Below are 21,533 nucleotides of genomic sequence, written 5' to 3'. Positions count from 1 at the left end.
AAAAGTTTTAAAAAAATTCTAACATGGGGGATTTTTTTTATAAGCAAAAATAACGTTTTTGTAAATAGAAAAAATTCCCCATGTTAGAATTTTTTTTTGCTCTTAGTGTAGTATACTGTGTAGCCATTATTATCTGACGTTTCGACTAGTCCCTGAAGATAACGACATTATCATGCCTAAATTGTCAAATATGCGTGGTGCATGCTATCTTACCAACAATATTAATCCAACGGTAGCTAAAAAGCTCCAAAACATCACACCACCAGCACGGCACCAACATGCATGCTCGGATGTTACATCAATTAAACCATTCACTCCGATTTGAAGCGAGACAATGATAACTGGAAAACCTGAATACAAAGGAAAGGGTAAACGCAAGTTCAAATCAATAATAATTTCATTTAACATACAACGATTTCAATTCATGCAAAAGCAAAATATTAATCACTGTCATGCTTCAAATCATTACTACATTAATTATTATATAGCATGATCTAATTACTGGATTCTGATTGGTCGGAGTACAGTTATTTCATGAATAGCATACTGCAATAGAGTTGATGATTTTGTCAAAATAAATGCACCATCCACCGACAAAAATGCATGTGTTTCAACTTTTGCGTAAAACATTCGTAAGGTATAGTATTTGCGAACATTAGCGTAGCTAGCCTGAAGCTTTGTCCTTTGCTAATATTTTGGTGTTCAATTTGGTGTGACTGTGAAAACAATAAATTTCTAAAGAGATGGATAATTATCGTCAGGCTATAGCTACGCCACAGTTTGTGAATAACTTTGTTCTCTTTTCATACACGGCCCTTCATAATTATGACAATGCAATCTTTCTGTAATAATTCTAAAACTTTTATAAAAGTTATTTTGAGTATTTTCAATTCCTTCAAAAGCTCTCACAAAAATTGGGCTTTTCATAAACCTAAAACGAAAATATTTTATAAACCACTATATCCTCACTATCCCTTTCACTGAAAGAGAAAAAATTCGCTAACGAAATATTTGCATATTATCTTTTGAATTGAAAAAGTCATATTGAACTAATTTATTTACAATTATGTTAAAATTATAAAGAAAATATGCAAATATTTCGCCAACAAATTATTTCTCTGTAAGTGGAAATTCAGCCTTACTTACCCCATCCAACAACATAGAATGCTTGCATATATTTACCACCCAAAGCTAAACTCGCATAGACATTGACAATTTTTAAGTAGATTACAATTCCTTGGCATAACATCCATCCAAAAAGAGCAAGAATGAAGAAATATAGAAGCAAGGAAACTGTTATACAGAATGGCTGGAAGAGAAAGAAAAGTAATAATGAAATACAATGCAAAAAGTAAAAAAATCAACAACAGTATAATCGGAATACCTCATGATTACGTGCCGGACCGGAAAGTATAGAAAGGAAATCCGCCATTCCAATTGCCACACAAAGATTCATGAGCACTTTTGAAGAAATTTTGCTTTTGCCATTTTTATGAAGTCTCTTCCACTGCAATACGTAGGCTAATATCGTCAACAACACACCAGCCAATGACAAAGAACTGCCAACAGTAGACACTATTTCCAAAACTTGTTGCTCACCCTTGGTTAACTTGGAATATAATAATATTTTATTCTGTGTAAATCTCATAGTAAAGCGGAAAGTTATAGCTATATATCATTATAAAATGTACATAATTTCATGACTGAAAGCTTACCAAATCTTTCTTTCCAATGTCTATGTTCGCAAAAGCAGTGAGGTGATAACATTCACATATCGAGTGGTTATTATTCGACTTTCCTATTTTACAGCCATCTGTTTTCCACTTACTTACACCTAATTCTGGTTTCCAATATCCACACGTGGTCGCTTCTTCCTGCATGGTCATGAAATTAAAGATTATGTATATATATTCGTTACTATAAGCGGCATTAATATAATTATGCATGCTTACCAATTCTGTTGCGTCCCAGCTTATACGGACAGGTTCCTTAAATGGCATCCTTGGTTCAGGTTGAACACTCGCAATAATGATTTTGCTTTTTATTGCATGATAATCACCATTAAAACCACTCTTTCGCAGAACTAAATTTAGTGTTTTATACCAGACAACAACTACGACCGCTCCAGAGTCGTTCGAAAGTGCATCAGGCGAAAGAGTAAACGATGAATTTGGGAAATTGAAAAGACTGTTCTGAGGTGAAAATTCTGAGCGCTTTTGGTATGTGACATGTAGCTGAACGTTTGGATGCTTTTGGAATATACGCGAAGAGCTCCTGTCGTTTTTCAATACTTTTCCTAATTGAAATCCATAATTTTGCAAAGTGATCACCAGATCACGAATTGGTTTTCTGTCCTAACGATGGAAAGAAGGAATTTCTATAAGATATTAACACCGAAAGTCTCTTCAAAGACTCAAAGACCTATTTTAATCAACTATCACAGTATGTGTTTTTATGCAGTATTAAATACTTACGTGGTGTACCTACAAGCTAATTTACTTACTTATTTTAATCAACTCACCGTCATGTTTCTCCAATATTTCCTGTTTACATCATCTAAAATATTACTTGCAGGACCCAATATGTTAACACTGCCATCAGAAATATTCAATTCAACGACTTTCTGAAGTATTGCGACGGTTCGGCTGAGAAAATTTGGGTCCATTATCTTTTTCACTCCGTTTTCGTTATTTACTTTTGTTATATTGGACAGTTCCTGTATGATAATCTGGGCGGATTTTTTTCTTGCAGTTATATTCATACCATAGAGGTCTTCCACCTGAAAATATCGAGCTAATGTGTGATGAAACTGTGTATAATTATAAACTTTATTACGAAAGTTAACATAACTGGTTCCATATGTTTCCTTTATTTTACAACATTTTGCAACCGAACCTTGTAATTTCAAATTTTACTAGGCTCTCTCCAGGTGATTTCTTGCACCTGACGTCTTGACAATGAAAATTAATAGAGAGCTTTAGCAAGTGACTACCATGCAGTACAAGATCGTCATACTCGCTGTTGTTTACGCTATGGAAGAGTCTGTTGATTGTTCTCGTATACAAAAGCCCAAGAACTACCAGTTTCGTCAAACGGCGTAGGCAAAAGCACAGAGTTTGGCGCGAAAATGGCAACTTTTGAACTCGTATATAATAACTGCCTTGACTCCTCAATGAGTTAGCGATTAACCCAAGATCGCCAACAATTCACAGAAAATCGTGGCTTTTTGTAAAAATATTGCAAGAACCGAGTGAAATATAGAAATTTTACCACAAGATTTTATTAAAAATTTGAAACGTTCTGTCAAATGAGGAAAAAGTTAATCGCCAATGTCGTTTACCATGAAATGTGTATTACCTATTTTAAAAGATGCATCGACAGCGTTACTGTCATATTGCCTTCTTAAACGTTTTTAAATGGAAAAGCAGGTAAATAAAATCATGCATGCATGAAGATTCGATGTATACCATAGTAAAACTTTAAACGAACGAACGAATAGAATAACTTGCCTGTTTATAGAGTTTGCTAAGTCTGTCTTCCTTGTTCGTATTGTTAACCTTTGGTAGAACGCGACGAGAATGAGGTGAAGATAGACGCAAGTCTAAACAAGATAATAAGAAAATATCGTTAGCAAGCAAAATATTGGTGCATTATATTTACATTCTTCTCTTTCTTAATGTTTTTTATTTCTTTCGAAATTAGAAATACTTTTATATTAGAAACTGCTATCGAAATTAGATAATGCAACATGTTTCAATACGGATTTCTGTATCTTATAATATACATCAATCCTCTCTTCTTCCTCAGCTAGGGGTCATACTTAATGTTTATCGTATTTATTTTCTTGAAACGTTGTATTAATTTTCTTGTCGTACGATCGACGTAGGTCTATGACATATTTGGTTTGTGAATTCTGCCAGGGCCGTCGCTAGAATCCATATTAGACGGTTGCCTATAATTATATTTATAATCGACCTATATATATGCCCGATTGATTTCTTCAGATAGCGATTTTTTTACGCATATTTAAACCTTTCTCTCCTATCGACAGATATAAATTAGAACATTTTACACAGAGCATAAGGTATTCAGTGTTGAAAGAATGCCCCGAGGTTTGAGATCGCGTTTTTCTTAATTGCACAACAGGACCATTCTGAACAATGAAATAATAGATAAAGCTAAGGAGTGTTAACTTTTATGCTCACAATAACACCTGACTAAATGTTCCCATTTCCAGATTTCCCAAAATTCATTCATTACAAGCCAGGTGTATTATGCAATCGTATTATTGCAAGTGGCTTAAGACTGACATATGTTTGTTTCCTGTATGCACTTATCGACGTCTATTGATTTAAATCTGAAAACATTTATAGTTCTCTAATTTTATACAGTCATGAGCGTATACTGACGTTAAATTTACTATACCTTCGCAAAAGGATCCATTTCCCGTAAATCCTTCATTGCAAGTACAGGTATATGACCCAATGGTATTCTTGCATTTCGCATGAGAATGACATCTGTGCGTGTCAAGTATGCACTCTTCAAAGTCTATTCAAATTTGAAAATATTTAGTACACTATTTGAATACAGTTATGAGCGTATACACTGACGTTACTATACCTTCGCAAATGGCCCCATTTCCAGTAAATCCTTCATTACAAGTACAGGTATATGATCCATTCGTATTCTTGCACGTTGCGCGAGAATGGCATCTGTGTGTTTCTAGCATGCACTCATCAAAATCTATTAAAATTTAAGAATATTTTGTACCTAATAGAATAGTCACGAGCATAATTATACTGACGTTACTATACATTCGCAAATGGTCCCATTTCCCGTAAATCCTTTATTACAAGTACAGGTACATGATCTAATAGTATTGTTGCATTTGGCTCGAAAATGACATCTGTGTGTTCCCAACATACACTCATGAACGTCTAACGAACAAAACTCCAAATTATTTAGCATCCACATACTAAACAGTCAAATACATATGCTGACGTAACTTTTGCAAATTGTCCCATTTCCAGAAAAACCTTTATTACCAGTTCAGGTGTGAGATCCAATCGTAATTTCGCATGTGCCTTACAACTGATGACAATTTCTTTCTAAAAACCCAGATAGCGCTATCCGGCTTTGTATCAAGCCCGTGGTTAAGTTCAAAATAGAAAGCAAGTCTATCGTTTTATTAAACAAGCGAACTAAATGTTCTTTACCTTAGCTAATACAAAAATACTTTTTACAACTACATATTCAGTGCATAATATTCAAGTTGACTCATTTAAGAGAGATTTAAGAGCGTTTTTTAATTTTGACTTATCCACCACTTGATACATGAGATATGCCATAAAAATGCTGCTTGTCAAAACTGAATACAAAATATATATTATTATTGATTAGATTAAGTATATGTCCTATGTAAATGACATACCCTTTTCACAAATGTAAGGCCTTTTATTACTGCAGGGACGATTACCCCAGAGGCCAATGTCAAGCATTTCAACGCAGTCGCCATTTTCGCCAAGGATATTGGGTGCCCAGTTTGTGTAGTTTGCTACTTTTCCACTTGGATAACACCATTCTGTACTACTAAACGGACATTTCATAAGACCAATCCATAAGTTGATTCCACTCTTGTCGATTCTATACATTTCATGGAGAAAACGGTTGAGTTTCTCTCCTGAAACTCTAGCAAGCTGACCTCCTTTATTCTCGCAATCTCTGTTTGAATTCTGCCAGCTTTTACCACTATGAACAATGGTGTAACAAAAGTTACCGAAATTTTCCCAGTTATTTGGACATCCTATGAAATAATTTGAAAAACATAAAAAATACAAATAAAATTTAGTTTGTTTCTTAGGTCCAATAATCTTTACGCGAAGAACGTCAGGAACATGTTTTACGTTAGCTAGTCATTACCTTGATATCAACACGACGATCTTAAAATCGATACGTAACGAATCGCCGGCCTATGTTTATGAATTTCATATCCTAGTCAAAAAATGACAATTGGTTAACACAGAACTTACCATGGGAAGCATTGTTTCGAGATACACACCACATGAAAACAAAAATCAGTATAGATCGAGTTATCATAACCATTGTACGAGTTTAAGTGATTGTAAACACTGAGTCTTTCAAGGAACGTTTGTCGATTTGTTTTGACTTTTCGATTTATATAGAAAATTGATATAAAAAAAATTGAAACGGAAACAGTGGCGGATCTAGGGATAGGTACGATAAAAAAGGCTTAATTTTAAATTAAAAATACCTTAATATCAACGCTATTGGTCAAGTGTACTTTTAAATAAAAATCCACCAATGCGATTGCGCGATTCTGAGGAGTTTTACTACTCTGCGTAGCCCTGAACCGCCACTGGGCGGAAACTGTTGACTATTTTATAATAATAATAATGCATGACGTCCGTCATTGCTTTGCATCACGTTCATGTTAAAGTTTATACTAGGTTCGCTCTCGACTCTAATTAGACGACGGGTGGGCCGATTAAGCGTTCTAAAGCGATTGTAGGGGGTGTAAACCTGTGTCATCTCAACGCCTACGCTGCATAAGTTCGGGCAAGAACGTGGAAACTGCAGTAACTGGGAGGAAAATTCTGCCCACTGTGCTTCGTATCGCTAAACTAAATGAATCACGTAACAAGATTAATGACGTTCGGCACACCTCTGGCTCGGCTCTTGAAACAATCACGAAAGCCTCCCTATATCCTCATAAATTGGTCCAATTTATAACGGAGACGGATTATCTATCAGTAGCGTAGCCAGCCTGACGATTTGTCCCGCTATGCTAATATTTTGGTGTTCATTGACTGTGAAAACAACGAATTTCTAAAGAAATGAATACTCATAATAACTCGAAATTTACATAGCGGGACAAAATCGTGAGGCTGGCTACGCCACTGTTATCTATCAGGACGAATGATCGTCTAGCTGACAGATCATTTGTCTGAGCATAAAAACCAGACAAACCATGCATCTTGACGAACGTCGTCCGTAGACGAATAATTATGTCAGACGAATTCGTCCAGTTTTCTTATGTGAATCTAGGAACCGGTCAAATTTACGTTATATATGTATACAAATATTTTCTTTGTTTATCCACAGTACACTGCGCTTTTAATTAAGGGCCAAAGAAACACCAAAGAAATTGGTCTAGAAAGACGAAAATGTCTTAAGGAGTTTATTTCAAAGAAAGCAAGTACGAAATATTTCATTATTCATCACGAAAGGTCGGTTTTTATTTCACTGTTTGCGATGTAGAAGTTTCCGTCTCAGGCAACGTGATGCGTGTAACGTGGTAAACACCAATTCACACTTGGTTTCAAGTACCATATAATTATTCGTTTCCGGAAAGGGATCTCCCAGCATAATTTGTCCGGAGAGGGTGCGAACGTCGAGAGTCGTTATAAGATGTGGATTACCTGGCTGAAAATATGGGAAATATATCTCGGAATTCGAAATGTCAAAAGATTCATAAATTAAACTATAGTTTGTAGAAAAACCCTAAACTAAAGTCTTAACTGTACATTGACACAGTTGGATGACCAATATATAACGTTGCCGATGAGCAGAGTGTGGATGAGTGGATCATTGTGAATTGTATACTCTTGTATTGGCTAAGCTTCATAATAAACAGAAATTCTATCGAATTTCTGTAGAAATATTACCGAACTGTTGAACTTGTCCATAAGCTGGGAGCGCCAGTATTAAACTAACGATATGTTATCACTCCTCGCATAAATAAGCCCCTCATTTTGAAATATATCTCGGAGCACAACAATGGCAGTAAACACATCTCAACGAAATACATAATCTATCATTTTCAGACGTTTAATTTAATTTGTTGAGCACAACATAACACGCCAAGCCTCGCGCCTCGGCTAAATTGTAGTCATATGCATGTTTTCTTTATGTTCATGCACTATAGTACTCAAAGTCACTGGTTCTTACCACGATTGAATTCGAACACCCAACTCTGCAGGATGTACGTAGAACAAGTGCGATCAAATCCTCTCTGTATATTGATGCTCTCATAAACGTCGCACTATAACATTGGAGCTGCTAAAAGCCCATGCGGTTGACAAACGAAAATTAATGAATTTGTCGGATTTGGCCTTGAACGACTAACGAGTGCTATAACAGCTAATGTGAATATCTAATGTAAATATCTTGCCATGAACAATGATCTCATTAAGACCTAGATAAAGACCTTTGCAGAACGAGACGCCAGGGCCATAAAAAAGGCAGATAACTTGTATTTATACTTAAGCTTTGGTTCGCATTTTGATCGCGCCGAATGCATTAAAAATATAGTTTAAATGAGATGGTAAACTTATGAACAATCATTATCTCTGTTTGAATTGTATTCGACGCGACCAAAATACGACGTTTAACAATCAGAATTGGCAAATCTGAGTCGTGTATTTTTGAGGTAACTACGACTTAACTACACAAAATATATAGTTTTCTCGCTCGATATCCACCAAAAAAATTGATAGAATCTGGCTTCCACTTTCATAGGTGTTTTGGTTGCTATAACCAATACGTTTGTTGGTACCCATACCATGAACGTGGTTGCCATGTTACTTCCCACTACTCTCCGGAATCTTGCGCATTTGCAAACCTCCATCGCCTTCAAACTTTTCACTGCTCATTTCGCCAGTCGAAAATGTAATCCCTACAAAGAAATAACGTTTTTTATTCTTGAAGCATGTTCCTGAACCGGACGCCTTCAAAGGTGCCCGATTATTTCTTGGCGTTTTTTCCAAGGAAAAATAAAAAATATTTTAGCCTAAATAGAGCAACCACAAAATGTTTTTTAATCATTAGACAATTCTGGATTTTAATGATTCCACCTGATCACGAAAGAAAATGTAAAAGATCTCGGCTGGCTAGCTGCATGGTTCTAATACGAGTACTTGATACGAACTCAATAAACGATTGTCAGATCAGGTAGGCAAAAACTTAACTAGTTTTTTAAACTTGTCCTCTAAGCTGATAATTTCAATTTCTGAATTCGGGAAGACGAACAATACTGACGACGACAGCGAATCATGATCATAGTTGAAAGTGAGATAAGCGGCGATATAGACTAACTTTTGATCTAGAAAGGGAGATGCTATTATATTCTAATATTCTTGCATTCGTATACATACGTGCATTGTTTTTAACCATGGCGTAGTTAGTTCGTCTGGCATCTCGAGATCTCTTTTCTTTGTTGATAGCCTCATGAATCTGGCAGAGGAAGATTAGTACTGTGTTATACGTTTAGCGAATGTATTTTGTGCAACAAAACAAAACAACCAGACAGTTTTTTCATTAATATATACAACTTATTTGCTCTTAGAAATGGTAATGCAGTAGCCGTTTGGGAAAGCCCACCTTTTTGTTTAAAAGCACATGAAAGATGAATATCACCAGGCCTTGCAGTGAGTTGAAAATAGCGAACAGATATTTAAACACAATGGTATCACGATTGAATACAAATAGGCCAAAAACCCAGGTGAGTCCGAGTAATGGTAGTAGAACAGCGGAACCTCTCAAACCCATTTTTGCCTTTTTGAGCATTGCACTAGCATCTGGCCCGCTTGTATTAACCTCCTTTGTGGATAACGCATTTCGTAAGGCGAGGATAAAGATAATCAAGTTGATCTAAAAAAATCAATCAAAGTATATACAAGCTCGATCCAATGATATTTTCCTCATGGGATCACGATAAATTAAGAATGGTTTGTCCAAATTTAGGCGTCAACCCACATAGGCTATTCGCCATCACCTCAGCAAATATTAACTGACGACATAGCGATATGCATGAACTTTGAAAATAATGATACAAAGATATCACAGATAACCCAAAAAGCACTTTCTTCCAAAAGACGTTTCTGGCTAACTGTTGGCTTACCAGCAATACCAGGCCAATAGTGCCAACAAAAGTCCAGAATAACACACCCCCAGCACGATACCAACATGCGTACTCAGATTTGAAATCCTCCAGATCGTGAGATCCTACTAAGGTTGACACAACGACAACCGGAATACCTAAAGCATGGTAGCATAATTATTTAAGATATTAAAATGAGAATTTTGAATCGGTCACATCTTCCTGAACAGGCAAACCCTGAACGGATCAGAAACGTTTTCGTGCAAACCGTCCTGTTCAAAGGCTCTTGTCGGGTTTTCATCAAGAAGATTTGCTTAATACGTGTAAACGAAGAATAATATTGATAAAAAGGTTGTAAAAGACAGGCGTTTGTTGTTAAGTTGTAAATATAAAATTTTCCAAGCATCCGAAGAGAAGTTTCTAAAAACTAACTTGTGAAAGAAGACTTATTCAAATTCATTGTTTGCAGGAAGATATTTATCTAAGAAAATTTGTCAAGAAAAACTTGCTCGTTTTTACCGGGTTGGATTGTGAAGTTAATTTAACAGAAAAGGAAGTGCAGGTGAAAAATATTCTGTACAGAGTGTCTAAACTGCTCCATTTTAACATTATGTAATGCATGATGTATTGAGTCTGAAGATTTAATTTTCTCATAGAAAGAAACAGGAGTTACTTGCTCTCTAAAAATACTTTTTCCATGTCATGATGGCTAATGACTAAGCTCATAAAAGTTTTCTTCAAATGCCAATCTTTGTGTTTGAAAATATTCGATCATTTCTTGAATCATGAAGTAAGAAAGGTATTATAGAATTGCTGAATAACTGCGCTGCATTACTCACCCCAACCAATAACGTAGAATGCTTTCATATGTTTTCCACCAAGCCCTAAACCCGAGTAGACATTCACGAGTTGGAAGTAAATTATGATTCCTTCACATAACATCCATCCAAAAAGAGCGAGCACAGAGAAGTATAATAAAATTGAAACAGTGACACAGAAAGTCTGAAAAAAGATGAATGGGTTTTAAAATGTCTGTCAGCAAACTTTTCGACAGAATTAAAAAATGAATCTATGGTAATCGTATGCCGGACCATATACTCTTCCAAGTACTATGGTTGCAATGCAAGTTAATACATAACTATACCTCATGTGTTTGTGCTGGTCCACCCATTATAGCAAAGATATCCGCCATTCCAATCGCAACACAGAGATTCATGAGAACCTGTGTGGGTATTTTGGTCTTGGCATTCTTATGAAGTCTTTTCCAAACCAGTGCGTGTGCCAATATGGTAAGAAAGATACCAAATAACGACACAGAACAGCCAATAGTAGAGATGATTTCCAAAGCTGTTCTATGCGCTTTACCTATCTTGGATAGATAAATAAAATTTATGTAAACCTTATTTATTAGGATTGACACCTTATCGATTGTAATATCAGAGAGTAGTATATTCGGGGCTTTTGAAATCTTACCACATAACCTGACATCTCCATGGAAGCAAATGCTGTGAGGTGATTACATTCGCAGACGAACCGGCTACCGTATGATTTGTCAATAACTCTTCTACACCCGTCTGTTCTCCATCTGTTTTCACCAAGTTCTGGCTTCCAGTACACACACGTTTTGGATTCGTCCTAAAAATAAAGAAAATATTTGTATAGTATTCGTGTAATCATCCTTGGATGGCGAGTATAATTTGAGAGTAATAGTACGTGCGATGTCTGAATGTTTTTCGCAGTTTTTCTTCAAACAAAGTTTCTTGTCAAATTATAAAAACACGGTCCTGCCAGATTTTAATCCAATATTTATACTTTTTCTAGTATATATGTTAACATTCCTGGCCTTTTTAATTCCTCCAGGACTTTTAAGTTAATTTGCATGCAAATAATTCTCCGCTATTTAGTTACTTTGGTGGGGTGAAAAAGTCATGGCTAATAATAGACCTATTCGAAAAAGAGCAGGAGACCTGTAATAATAATAATAATAATAATATACAATATTTATACAGGTTTACTTGATCAGCTAACCAGAGTATAGCTGCTATCATTCAAGGACCTGTTAAACTAAGTATTAAAAAACTATAATAAAATTATAAAATATTAATATATTGTCTAAATAGAGTTTATAAAGTAGATATTAGAAAAGTCCTTATCAATCATAGACGTGGTTGTTTAATATCCTACGAATCCATAAAAAACGATTTACATTTCTGCCTAAAATTTAAAATAGATATCTCATTCCTTAGTTCTTTAGTGAGTTACAAAAAAGAACAAGCTACTCAGGTTTTCTTCTACCAAACTTAATCCAAAATTATTTGTCTATTTCTGGATTTTGATTGAAAGAAATATCGTTTTTGTTGCTTCTGATGCGTCCAACGAAAAAGTGAAAGTAAACATGATTTTGAAATTCCGAAAATGAAAATCTGAGTAGCGTCGCTCACGTGAACCTCGCCACAGGCTTCTTGCTCTTTTTCGAACAGGTCTATAAGTGACGTAATTTTACTTCGGAGTTACTCACGTATTTTTTCCTATAAACGTGTGTAAATCAATCTATTTTAATGCATAGACCACCGAAAACTATTCTATCAGCAACTAATTTTCTTCCTGTATTATTCTACTACAATAATTTTGTTGGTTTTGTTTATATAATGCTAAGCGACTTCATTACCAGTTTTTCTGTTTCCCAGCTGATACGAACGGGTTCTTTGAACAGTGTCTTGGGCTGAGGTTGAACACTCGCACTTATGATTGAGCTGTTCACATCTGCATATTTATCGTCAGTATAAAAATTATCCACCAAAAAGGAATTTAATGTTTTGAAGAAGATAACAACTACCACAGCACCAGATTCTTTTGGGAGTGCATCAGGTGAGAGATTTAGCGATGCATTTGGAAAATCAAATAGGTTTTCCTCATATGAAAGTACACCTTTGCGCGCCACGTATTTGACTTGCAGCTGTACGTTTGAACGGCCTTGGAATATAGAGTTGGCGCGGGTGTTGTTTTTTAAAATATCTCCTTGCTGAAAACCATAATTTTCCAAGGTTATCACCAGTTGACGAATCGCTTCGCCGTCCTATATCGAAAGAACGGAAAAAATGAGGAAAAGTTAAACCGGTAACTTCGTACGATTTTTAACTATAATTATTTAACTGGTAACCAAGCCTTTCTTTATCCCCGTATGACAAACTCTGAAACCCCCAGCCGGAGTACGAATGTGCACTAGTTAGAAATATGTGAAAAGAAATTGTTACAGTAAGTATCTACCTGATATAATCGTGTTTTTTAGCTTGAATTTTGTATCCATAGCATGTATACAGTGTTTATTACTCACTTTCTTTATTTCATTGTTTTTTATTGTTATCATAAAACCAATAGCAACGCTCTTTCGTATAGGTAGCTACCGATATAATTATTGTCTCGACAATAATCATCATCATTTTGAATTACTGTCTGGGATCTACGTCGCCTCGCCACAAACATGACCGTCTAAACTTATGACACTCGGATTGTGAAGTCAATAATTTTAAACTGTTTCTGAAATACTTTGGTATTGACGTTTTACAACCTCAAACTCACCGTCATATTTTTCCATATCTTCTCATTCCTAATATCCAATATATTACTCGCTGGACTCAGAATGTTAAGGTTTTCATCAGAAATATTTAGATGAACGATTTTTTGTAGTATTACAACCGTCTCAGTGAGAATTTCTTGATCAATTGCGGTTTGTCTCCCATATCCCTCACCAAGATTTGTTAATTTAGACAATTCGTCGACAATCTTTCGTGCACCTTCTCTTCGTTCTTCTTCTGTTGTATCCTCATCACTAAGTATGTCAACCTAAATTCCATACGTTTGATGTAGCTATAACTACGTAAAAAAACATTGGAGAACCTAAGAATCAATTTCTTGCCTCCTCCTTCATTTTATTAAGAATGCCATAGTCTTTCGTATCATTCATTTCTTTCGTGGTACTAAAAACAACAGGCTCACTTCTGACTTGAATTGTAGTGGAAGGTACCCTCAATTCTAGAGAAATAAGAGAATCTAAGATTAAGAATGATATAATATAACTCCCACAACAAGATAATCTGTAAGTGCTGTATATATAATGTCAGCCGTCGTGTTGAGTTAGCTATAGTAGATCTCTGATACAGTACGAACGCAAATATAATGGTATATTTCTGATCAAACGACAGGATTAATCTTGTTAAGGATTGATTTCGGCAATATAGTCAAATTTTGCAAGGAAAATCAAAGTCGAAGTTCATGCAAATAAGAAAAAATCTTTATCAGCAGTTACAGCTTATAAATAGGAATTTCCTTTCTGAATTATCAATGCATTTAATTTAATTCATTTAATCAATGCATTTAAATAGATAATAATTTTACTTTTAATAAATCACAAAAATTGAATCTTTAGGTTAGTAAAGCCTTTCGGCAACTGGAGTAAACGTGCATGCTGAAAAAAACAAAATAATTACAAACTTTTATACGCAATATACGCTAAACACTTTCTTTCATTAGTCGATAAATTAGTTCTCTTGCCGCAAGTCAGATCATGTTCAACTACCAACACAAAAAGACTGATATACATTTAAATATTGAACACTTTCATTGTTTTCATTGAAGAAGCTTTAACTTAAGTCCTTTTTCAATACTTGAATAGCCGTCTACACTTCTTGTACATTACTTGAATTACTGTATGCACTTTTTGAAACATGGTGCCAAACAATATGATACAGACTGACGTGTGAATTATTGATTAAAAAGGATATGATCATTTTACACAATCAGAAAACTTTTATTCATACGTATAGAAGTGATTATTCATTATTACCAGTAAGAATTCTACCTTTGCATACGGTTCCATTTCCAGTAAATCCTTCATTACAAGTACAGGTGTATGATCCAATGGTATTGTTGCACGAGGCTTGAGGATGACATTTGTGACCTCCAAGCAAACATTCGTCGGCGCCTAAAATGTTAAATATCAGATATAGATGTATATTATATACCCTAGAGTTAACACTCTAATAAATTCCTCCTACATTTCCTTTTTATTTTAGATAATCCCACATGTGATGGACATTAGCTATTAGCATTCCTTAATTCAATAACAACCCAGTTTGGCTTCACTTTCCAGATCAGCGAAACTTTACTAATTTTCAATCTCATTGCGTGGACCTAGTCGAGTACAAATGGAATCCAGGTAATCTCGACTATGTATTTTATCCAATCAGCGCTTAATAAGGGATTTTTAAATAGAAATCCACTCTATTAAATAGATATTTAATCCGATTATATCTGTATTTAATCGATTATTTTTCTTTTTTGAAACTGATTGAAATTTTGTGATTATGTTAAGTTGTTGGAACTATAGCTCTGACACATGGCGAGAAATTGTGGACACGCATGCGTGTTAATCGTGTGGACTTTAAATTTTCTTTGTAAACAAAATGGCGACGCGTTATTATAGAATTGTATTGGAGTTAGGAATAAAATTGTGTTTAACGTAAACCTTTAAGGGAAGCGTAAAATGTCGGACCTAAAATTGGTAGATCATGGTGACAACTTTTATCGACGGAAAATTTGTAATATAACCATATACAAATTTCATTCGGTATCACGACATTTAACTATGAACTAGGGGTGAAATAAAATATATAGCCCAGTACGTAAATACCTCAAAGCGGCCCAAATAAATGCCATTTTCTAACCATTGTGATTGGCGAATACTAAGTGTCGCATCTCCCTTAGCTTGCCAGTACAGTGTGTTTCAATCGGTAAATCTTCCCAAATCTGTACGATTTTTACGTAGTTCGGTATTTTGAACTAACTTTAGTGCCAAATTGGTATATTCCAGCCGTGAAATTTGACCCCCCGAGCAAAAGCGCACTGAAATGGCTAACAGAACAAACTAAATATCGGCCTTTCTTGCTCGAATATGCATCCATTTTGCTTGTTTTTAGTACAAGCTTTGTGACCAAGCCTTGGTCTTTAGGCAAACTTAATATATTCATAAACATTGCCGTCTATGGCTGGAATATTACATAATTATATTGAAACCGGCGATATTTTGAAATTAATTTCGCGCAATATTCATAACAACAAACGCAGTATATTTTAGCGTCTATAGCAGTTAGGTTAATGTTTTTAAAGCATATAGAAACAAGCTCTTAAATGTCTGACGCAACTATTTCTTTGGCGAATGTTAAACTGCTCATAAATGGAAATGTGCCGTCGAATATGTTGTTCTACGTCGCCAAACAAGCCATATCAGGTGATCATGTTATATACTGTATGGCTATTCGCAATAGCGTTTTGCTACAATGGCATAACGCATAGTCCAAGCAGGAAAATTACATAGATTTCTCAACGAGAGTCGAGATAATTCCCGATGAATCCGTCCGGACTATGCGCGCTGCGCGCATCGTTTAGCTTCCTTTGGAATTTTTTTGCTGATCTTCTGAATACTTTGTGTATGACCCTTGAAAGTCAGACACTTAACTCCTCCCACTTATGTCCACATTTTCTCGCCATGATAAATTTGAAAATAAAATATATAGTATATTTTAAGAGATATCACTAAAGTTGGTCTACTAGTTCCAGAGTTTTCCATCCATTTCAGATCACCTGGTATAACAGTAATAAATTACTTCACTTGGGTAATAAATTAAATTCTAATAATTAATTACGACGTACGTATTTCGCAGAAAGATGGTCTCTTAAGTTGGCATGATTGGTCGTACCAACTTCCGTTTCTTAACATAACGACACAATATTCATCCCCTCTATGATTATTAGGCTCCCCCGGTTCCCAGTTGTAATAGTTCGATTGCTTCCCGTCAGGAAAACACCATGCTTTTCCACATTTCTTCAAACCAATCCAGATATTCATACTCTGACTCTTCCTGTATGTTTGAACCAGAAAATTTTCGAGGGCGACTCCAGTGATTCTGGCAAGCTGCCCACCTTTGCTTTTACAATAGTCGTTCGCTCGCACCCAGGTTAGAAGATCAGAATTCACGAGATAACAAAAGATACCGAATTTTTTCCAGGACACTGACGGACAACCGGCTACAAAGTACAGAAACATATTTCACAAGTTATTAACATGTGTCATGTCTGGTGCAATTACCCCTGATGTCTCCTTATCCGATTTTTCTATAATTGGCGGATTCAGGTTTAGTCAGATTAAATTACACGGCCTAATTTCCAATTCAAAATTGGTTATTCATTTCTAAAGAATACTTTTATATAAAAATACTTTTATATAAAAATCTACCAATATGATTGCGAGTTTGAGCAGAAGTAATTTATTCTGACTTACCCTGGATCCGCCGCTCGCTAGAAAGCAAATAGAAGTTAGTATTTACTTTATTTTTTAGAAGAAAAATCCAATCTGAAATTTTTAGCCATAGAAATAAATCGTCGAAATCTAAGCTTTTCTTACCGCTGCCATCTTGTTTTCGACAATCTGGCGCATGCGCAGACAAATTGCACTCCAAAATGCACACGCAACGAATTATAATTACCGGTTATTTCCTACTGTTAATGTATTTGAGTTGGCAGCATCGACATTATGATAAAGACATTGCGCAAACCCATTCCATTTATTCGAAAGATTCATAAATCTTTGTTGCAGATGAAAATCCTGCGAATACTACCTGTGCAAACGGTCCCGTTTCCTTTGAATCCTTCATTACAAGTACAAGTGTATGATCCAATAGTATCGTTGCACGTGGCTCGAGAGTGGCAACTGTGAGTTCCCAACATGCACTCATCAACATCTGGCGCAATGGAAAATATTATTTAAGAAGATTAAAATGATTATATTATATATTAGCTTCTACGTACACCACGTAAATATTTAATACTGGCATATACTGCAGAGCTTTTTGTCCGTTAAATCTGCGCGAAATTGAATATTTTCACTGCACAAAGTTAAAATTTCCTGAACTTTATCTTTAGGCGAGAGAATGATTTACTGGTTTGATTTAGAATAACTTAACTCTATATGCATAGGGCATAGGCGTACACACAAGCTGGGGGCTAAAGCCTGCTCGGATACGATGTACCGTTCATTTTTGGGCGAAATATTCTCGTTTTAGAGCACAGACAACTGAAACAAGATTACATTTTATTCTATAGACATCTGTCTTCATAAGCTTTCAAATGCTTCATGCGTTTTATGACCAATATATGGAGTTAAAAAAGTCGGCTTTACGAAATGAAAACAACAGACGGTGAAACGCTATATGAACTTAAGTGAAGATTAACTTCCTGGGACAAAGAAAATTTTTGAGGATAGTATATTATTTAATTATTCAACCCTTACCTACCCTGCCCACATTTAAAAGAGGGCCCAACTAATATGCCATAACTTTACCTTCACAAACAGTCCCGTTTCCTGTGAATCCTTTGTTACAAACACAAGAGTATGATCCGATGGTATTGTTGCACGTGGCTTGAGAGTGACAATGATGCTGAGTTCGTAACATACATTCATCACCTTCTAAAGCTGTAATTTCAGAAATCAGATTTAAACTATTTTTTGTGGTTAAGTCCATTATAATCGTATTTGTCGGGATTCTTGTCACTCGAGATGAATGGGACTTGACCAATTTATAAAATTGCAGAGATCATTCTTGGCTAGAGTTGCTACCACTTTTGAAATTATAAGAAAATTTCTGACGATGGAATATATTGCTAATTTCAATCTCTAAATTTTTCTTACCATCATTTTGAATTTCTCTCGGGTCATTTTAGGTACAAATTTTAAAATTATGTATTTAGGTTTATCTCAGGGCTGAAGCTAGACCCGTTTCAAAGGCCGACTTTTCATGCATTGCCCGAAACGAATTCAAAATTGATGAATTTAGACAGACATAAGACTTTAGCTCATTAACATTAGGTTAGGCACATGATATGTCTGTAACAGACCCAAAGACAGGTTCCGATTTCCCTTCACGGGTCGATCAATAAGGGCGTTTTTCTAAAATTTTCGGTAAAAACGAATGTTTTTGCTTGATTTTCTTCTATATTATGAGAAGCAACCTGTAGTTCGTTTCTTTGACGCTGCACGATTTAAAATAAAATCAAGCGAAAAAGTAATCATGCGCTCTTAAAATTCAGCCAAGAGGGAAACCACCTTAAAGTTAAAATGCATTAATGATGAATTAAAACCGTACGTATTTCACAGACAGACGACCTATTTAAGCCACAATCTTGGTCGTTCCATCGTCCGCCCCTCCTCATATCGACGCAGTATTCGTTTCCTCTTGCATTATTGGGCTGTCCTGTGTTGTTTTCCCAGTTGTAATAGACTGACGGTGTACCATCCAGATAGCACCAAGTGACGTTGCATTTCCTAAGACCAATCCACAAATTATTAGGCATTCCTTTTCTGAATACTTTCCTGATAAAATTGTTGAGATCTGCCCCAGTAATTCTTGCAAGTTGTCCGCCTCTTTTTTGACATTCTTTGTTGCCATTCTGCCAAGATGTAACGTTAGTAATGCTGGTGTAACAGATGTTACCAAAACGTTTCCACGACGCCGAAGGACATTTTACTGCAAATGAAAATTCTGAATTTACCTGATCTTTACTTCTCCATTTTACTGTTACTCTCATTTCCACCAGATCTATTAAAAATTAGGCGTGTTCCTATATGTCACCAACTACTGGTGATGGCAGTATTGTCAGGGATCACCGAAGGAAATGCCTGTTATTTTTATATTTTTTACGGGCCATACATCCTTGCAGATTGTAGCAGTCAAACGGTTCTAATTGGCTATACGTTTGATAGAATAATGGAAATCTAATAGTCAAATGTTTTTTTTGATTTTACATTTAAAAAATAATCAAAAAGCATTGTTATATGTGAACTTTCAGAACGAATTGCTACGACTTGTGAATGACAACGAATTATGAAGAATTATGCTATATGAGAACCAGCTTTAAACAAAAGTTAGATAATCAAAGTTTAGCAATGCGTGGTGTAAATCCATATATCAACATTATAAAGGTATCCCACCAAAAGTGACAATCTAGAAATTGTCCCATTAGAAATTAATGGCAAAAGCCCAAGGGTGCAAAGTCGTATAAGCAACTTGCAAAGGAAATCATGATCGAGTCGGCTTTAGGGTTAAGATTGCCCGACCCACACTACAGGGTTTCACAAAAAAACCCCACTAACATTAGCCGTCACCCGGTACAAAGCGCATTACAAAATATACAAGAAAATCATGGTTCAATTACTGATAAAGCACCCTTGTGTGTAATCAGGCACGTTTAAGAACGATTTAAAAACAACGAAATAATTTTTAAAAAAATATTTTAGGACATTAGGCCGTTTATACGAGGATAATAAGTCGCGACTATATATATAAGACGTGATTTGAATAAGACGCGAGCAATCAGTTTATATAGTTTTACGAGCCTGCCATGCTTGTAAGAATGTCTTATGCATTAGATGCGTCTCAAGCCGGTTACATTTTTCGCGGGAAGCGACTTGCTCCAGATGGTTGCAGTTTAACGCTCTGAAAGAGAAGTAAAATGTCTCTTCGTACGAAAAATATTGCTAGTGGAAAACTAGCCTTACTGATCTAAGGGGTTCTAGTTCAGTTGAATAGAAATTGCTAATTCTTTGCCGCAAGCATTCACAGAAAATCTTCTTATCGCTACTTCTACCCTTATGCCAACAAAGCTGCAGATAATAAGAATAAGAAGTCTCATAGCCCACCTGTTGCGTTCATCCCAGAAGCCGTGGTTAAGATGAAAACAAGAACCAGTATGTGCTGAATGGCAAATATTCCGCTGTATTTCATCATTGCGAAGTTTTCCTCTTGTCGTTAGATTACGCGGTATCGTCTACAATACAATATGACATAACACGCTCAAGTTTATGTTCATCAAAACCGTTAAAAAAGCTGGAGCGGAACTAAATGATATTTGCATGCAACAGGCAACAATGATATCCTTATTTCACCAGCATAATTTACTACATCGATTGTTCATTTTTGTGCACATGACTAAAATACTGTTTCTGGTAAGTACGACGTACCACAAACTCGGGAGAGTATAGACTTTTTCAAATCGGCACGTCATGAAAACATCAGGCAGTTAAAACATGCAGCATGTAGGAAGCAGCTACTCGACAATGGCGGCGACTTTAAATGTCTTTGAATGAATATTTGCGACAAGTCTATACAAGACTCCTTCCTGTATTACCATAGGTTATTAAAATGCAAACAACAGGGGGGGGGGCGACGACTGCATCTAGCTAAAAACAAAGTTCCTTAAGTAAATGCTAGATGAACTAGGTAGTAGATTTTACAATCATAAGTTTTCTTGTCAAACAAAACTCTCCTGATAGTATTTACAGCATACTAAAACCAACTAAAAACAGCACTTAATTGCTGCGTCTGAAACAATACAATCGGATAACTAGAGCATGGTGGAACATCAAAATTTTTCCAAAAGTACTTAACTATATCCATGTTTATCTAACCGCGGGATGGTCTTGCCAGAGATAAGCATCCCGGTTTTAATTTGCCTTGAATTCTTTCACAAGAATCAAGTTCGAGGCCAGACCTTGCACTTTAAGCCTAGAGTCTTGTAATGAACA

At 35.6% G+C, this 21,533-nt stretch overlaps 3 protein-coding genes across 3 annotated transcripts in view; all 3 read right to left on the bottom strand.

Annotated features, from left to right (window-relative positions):
* The window catches only part of LOC114533014 (adhesion G protein-coupled receptor B3-like), a 28,868-nt gene extending 24,162 nt beyond the window's left edge, over positions 1 to 4,706 (bottom strand). The window contains exons 1-2 of the mRNA XM_028554589.1: positions 4,621 to 4,706; positions 4,426 to 4,548 (exon numbers count right to left, since the gene is read on the bottom strand). Coding sequence (XP_028410390.1) covers positions 4,426 to 4,548; positions 4,621 to 4,680 — 183 coding nt within the window. The 5' untranslated portion in view covers positions 4,681 to 4,706. The remainder of the gene's footprint in view (positions 1 to 4,425; positions 4,549 to 4,620) is intronic.
* Positions 4,707 to 5,267: 561 nt separating this feature from the next.
* LOC114533013 (snaclec coagulation factor IX/factor X-binding protein subunit A-like) lies at positions 5,268 to 6,102 on the bottom strand. The gene is made up of 3 exons (XM_028554588.1): positions 6,030 to 6,102; positions 5,432 to 5,803; positions 5,268 to 5,368 (listed from the first exon to the last, which is right to left on the bottom strand). Exons 1-3 carry the CDS (start codon positions 6,100 to 6,102, stop codon positions 5,268 to 5,270), a joined length of 546 nt encoding a protein of 181 aa, XP_028410389.1.
* A 2,194-nt stretch (positions 6,103 to 8,296) lies between these two features.
* LOC114533039 (CD97 antigen-like) lies at positions 8,297 to 20,760 on the bottom strand. Its single transcript, XM_028554619.1, has 16 exons — positions 20,649 to 20,760; positions 19,096 to 19,476; positions 18,294 to 18,425; positions 17,572 to 17,694; positions 16,607 to 16,981; positions 14,757 to 14,879; positions 13,815 to 13,930; positions 13,478 to 13,741; positions 12,567 to 12,974; positions 11,372 to 11,533; positions 11,043 to 11,267; positions 10,738 to 10,900; positions 9,920 to 10,056; positions 9,400 to 9,669; positions 9,174 to 9,252; positions 8,297 to 8,695 (listed from the first exon to the last, which is right to left on the bottom strand). The coding sequence occupies exons 1-16, from the start codon at positions 20,734 to 20,736 to the stop codon at positions 8,601 to 8,603; spliced, it is 3,141 nt and encodes a 1,046-aa protein (XP_028410420.1). The 5' UTR covers positions 20,737 to 20,760; the 3' UTR covers positions 8,297 to 8,600.
* Between the last annotated feature and the right edge of the window lie 773 nt (positions 20,761 to 21,533).

This window comes from Dendronephthya gigantea, unplaced genomic scaffold (assembly GCF_004324835.1).
Source record: "Dendronephthya gigantea isolate DGI-Jeju-01 unplaced genomic scaffold, DenGig_1.0 000083F, whole genome shotgun sequence".
Lineage (NCBI taxonomy): Eukaryota > Metazoa > Cnidaria > Anthozoa > Malacalcyonacea > Nephtheidae > Dendronephthya > Dendronephthya gigantea.
The sequence above is the reverse complement of the archived record's forward strand: the minus strand, read 5'-3'. Positions and strand labels throughout refer to the sequence as shown.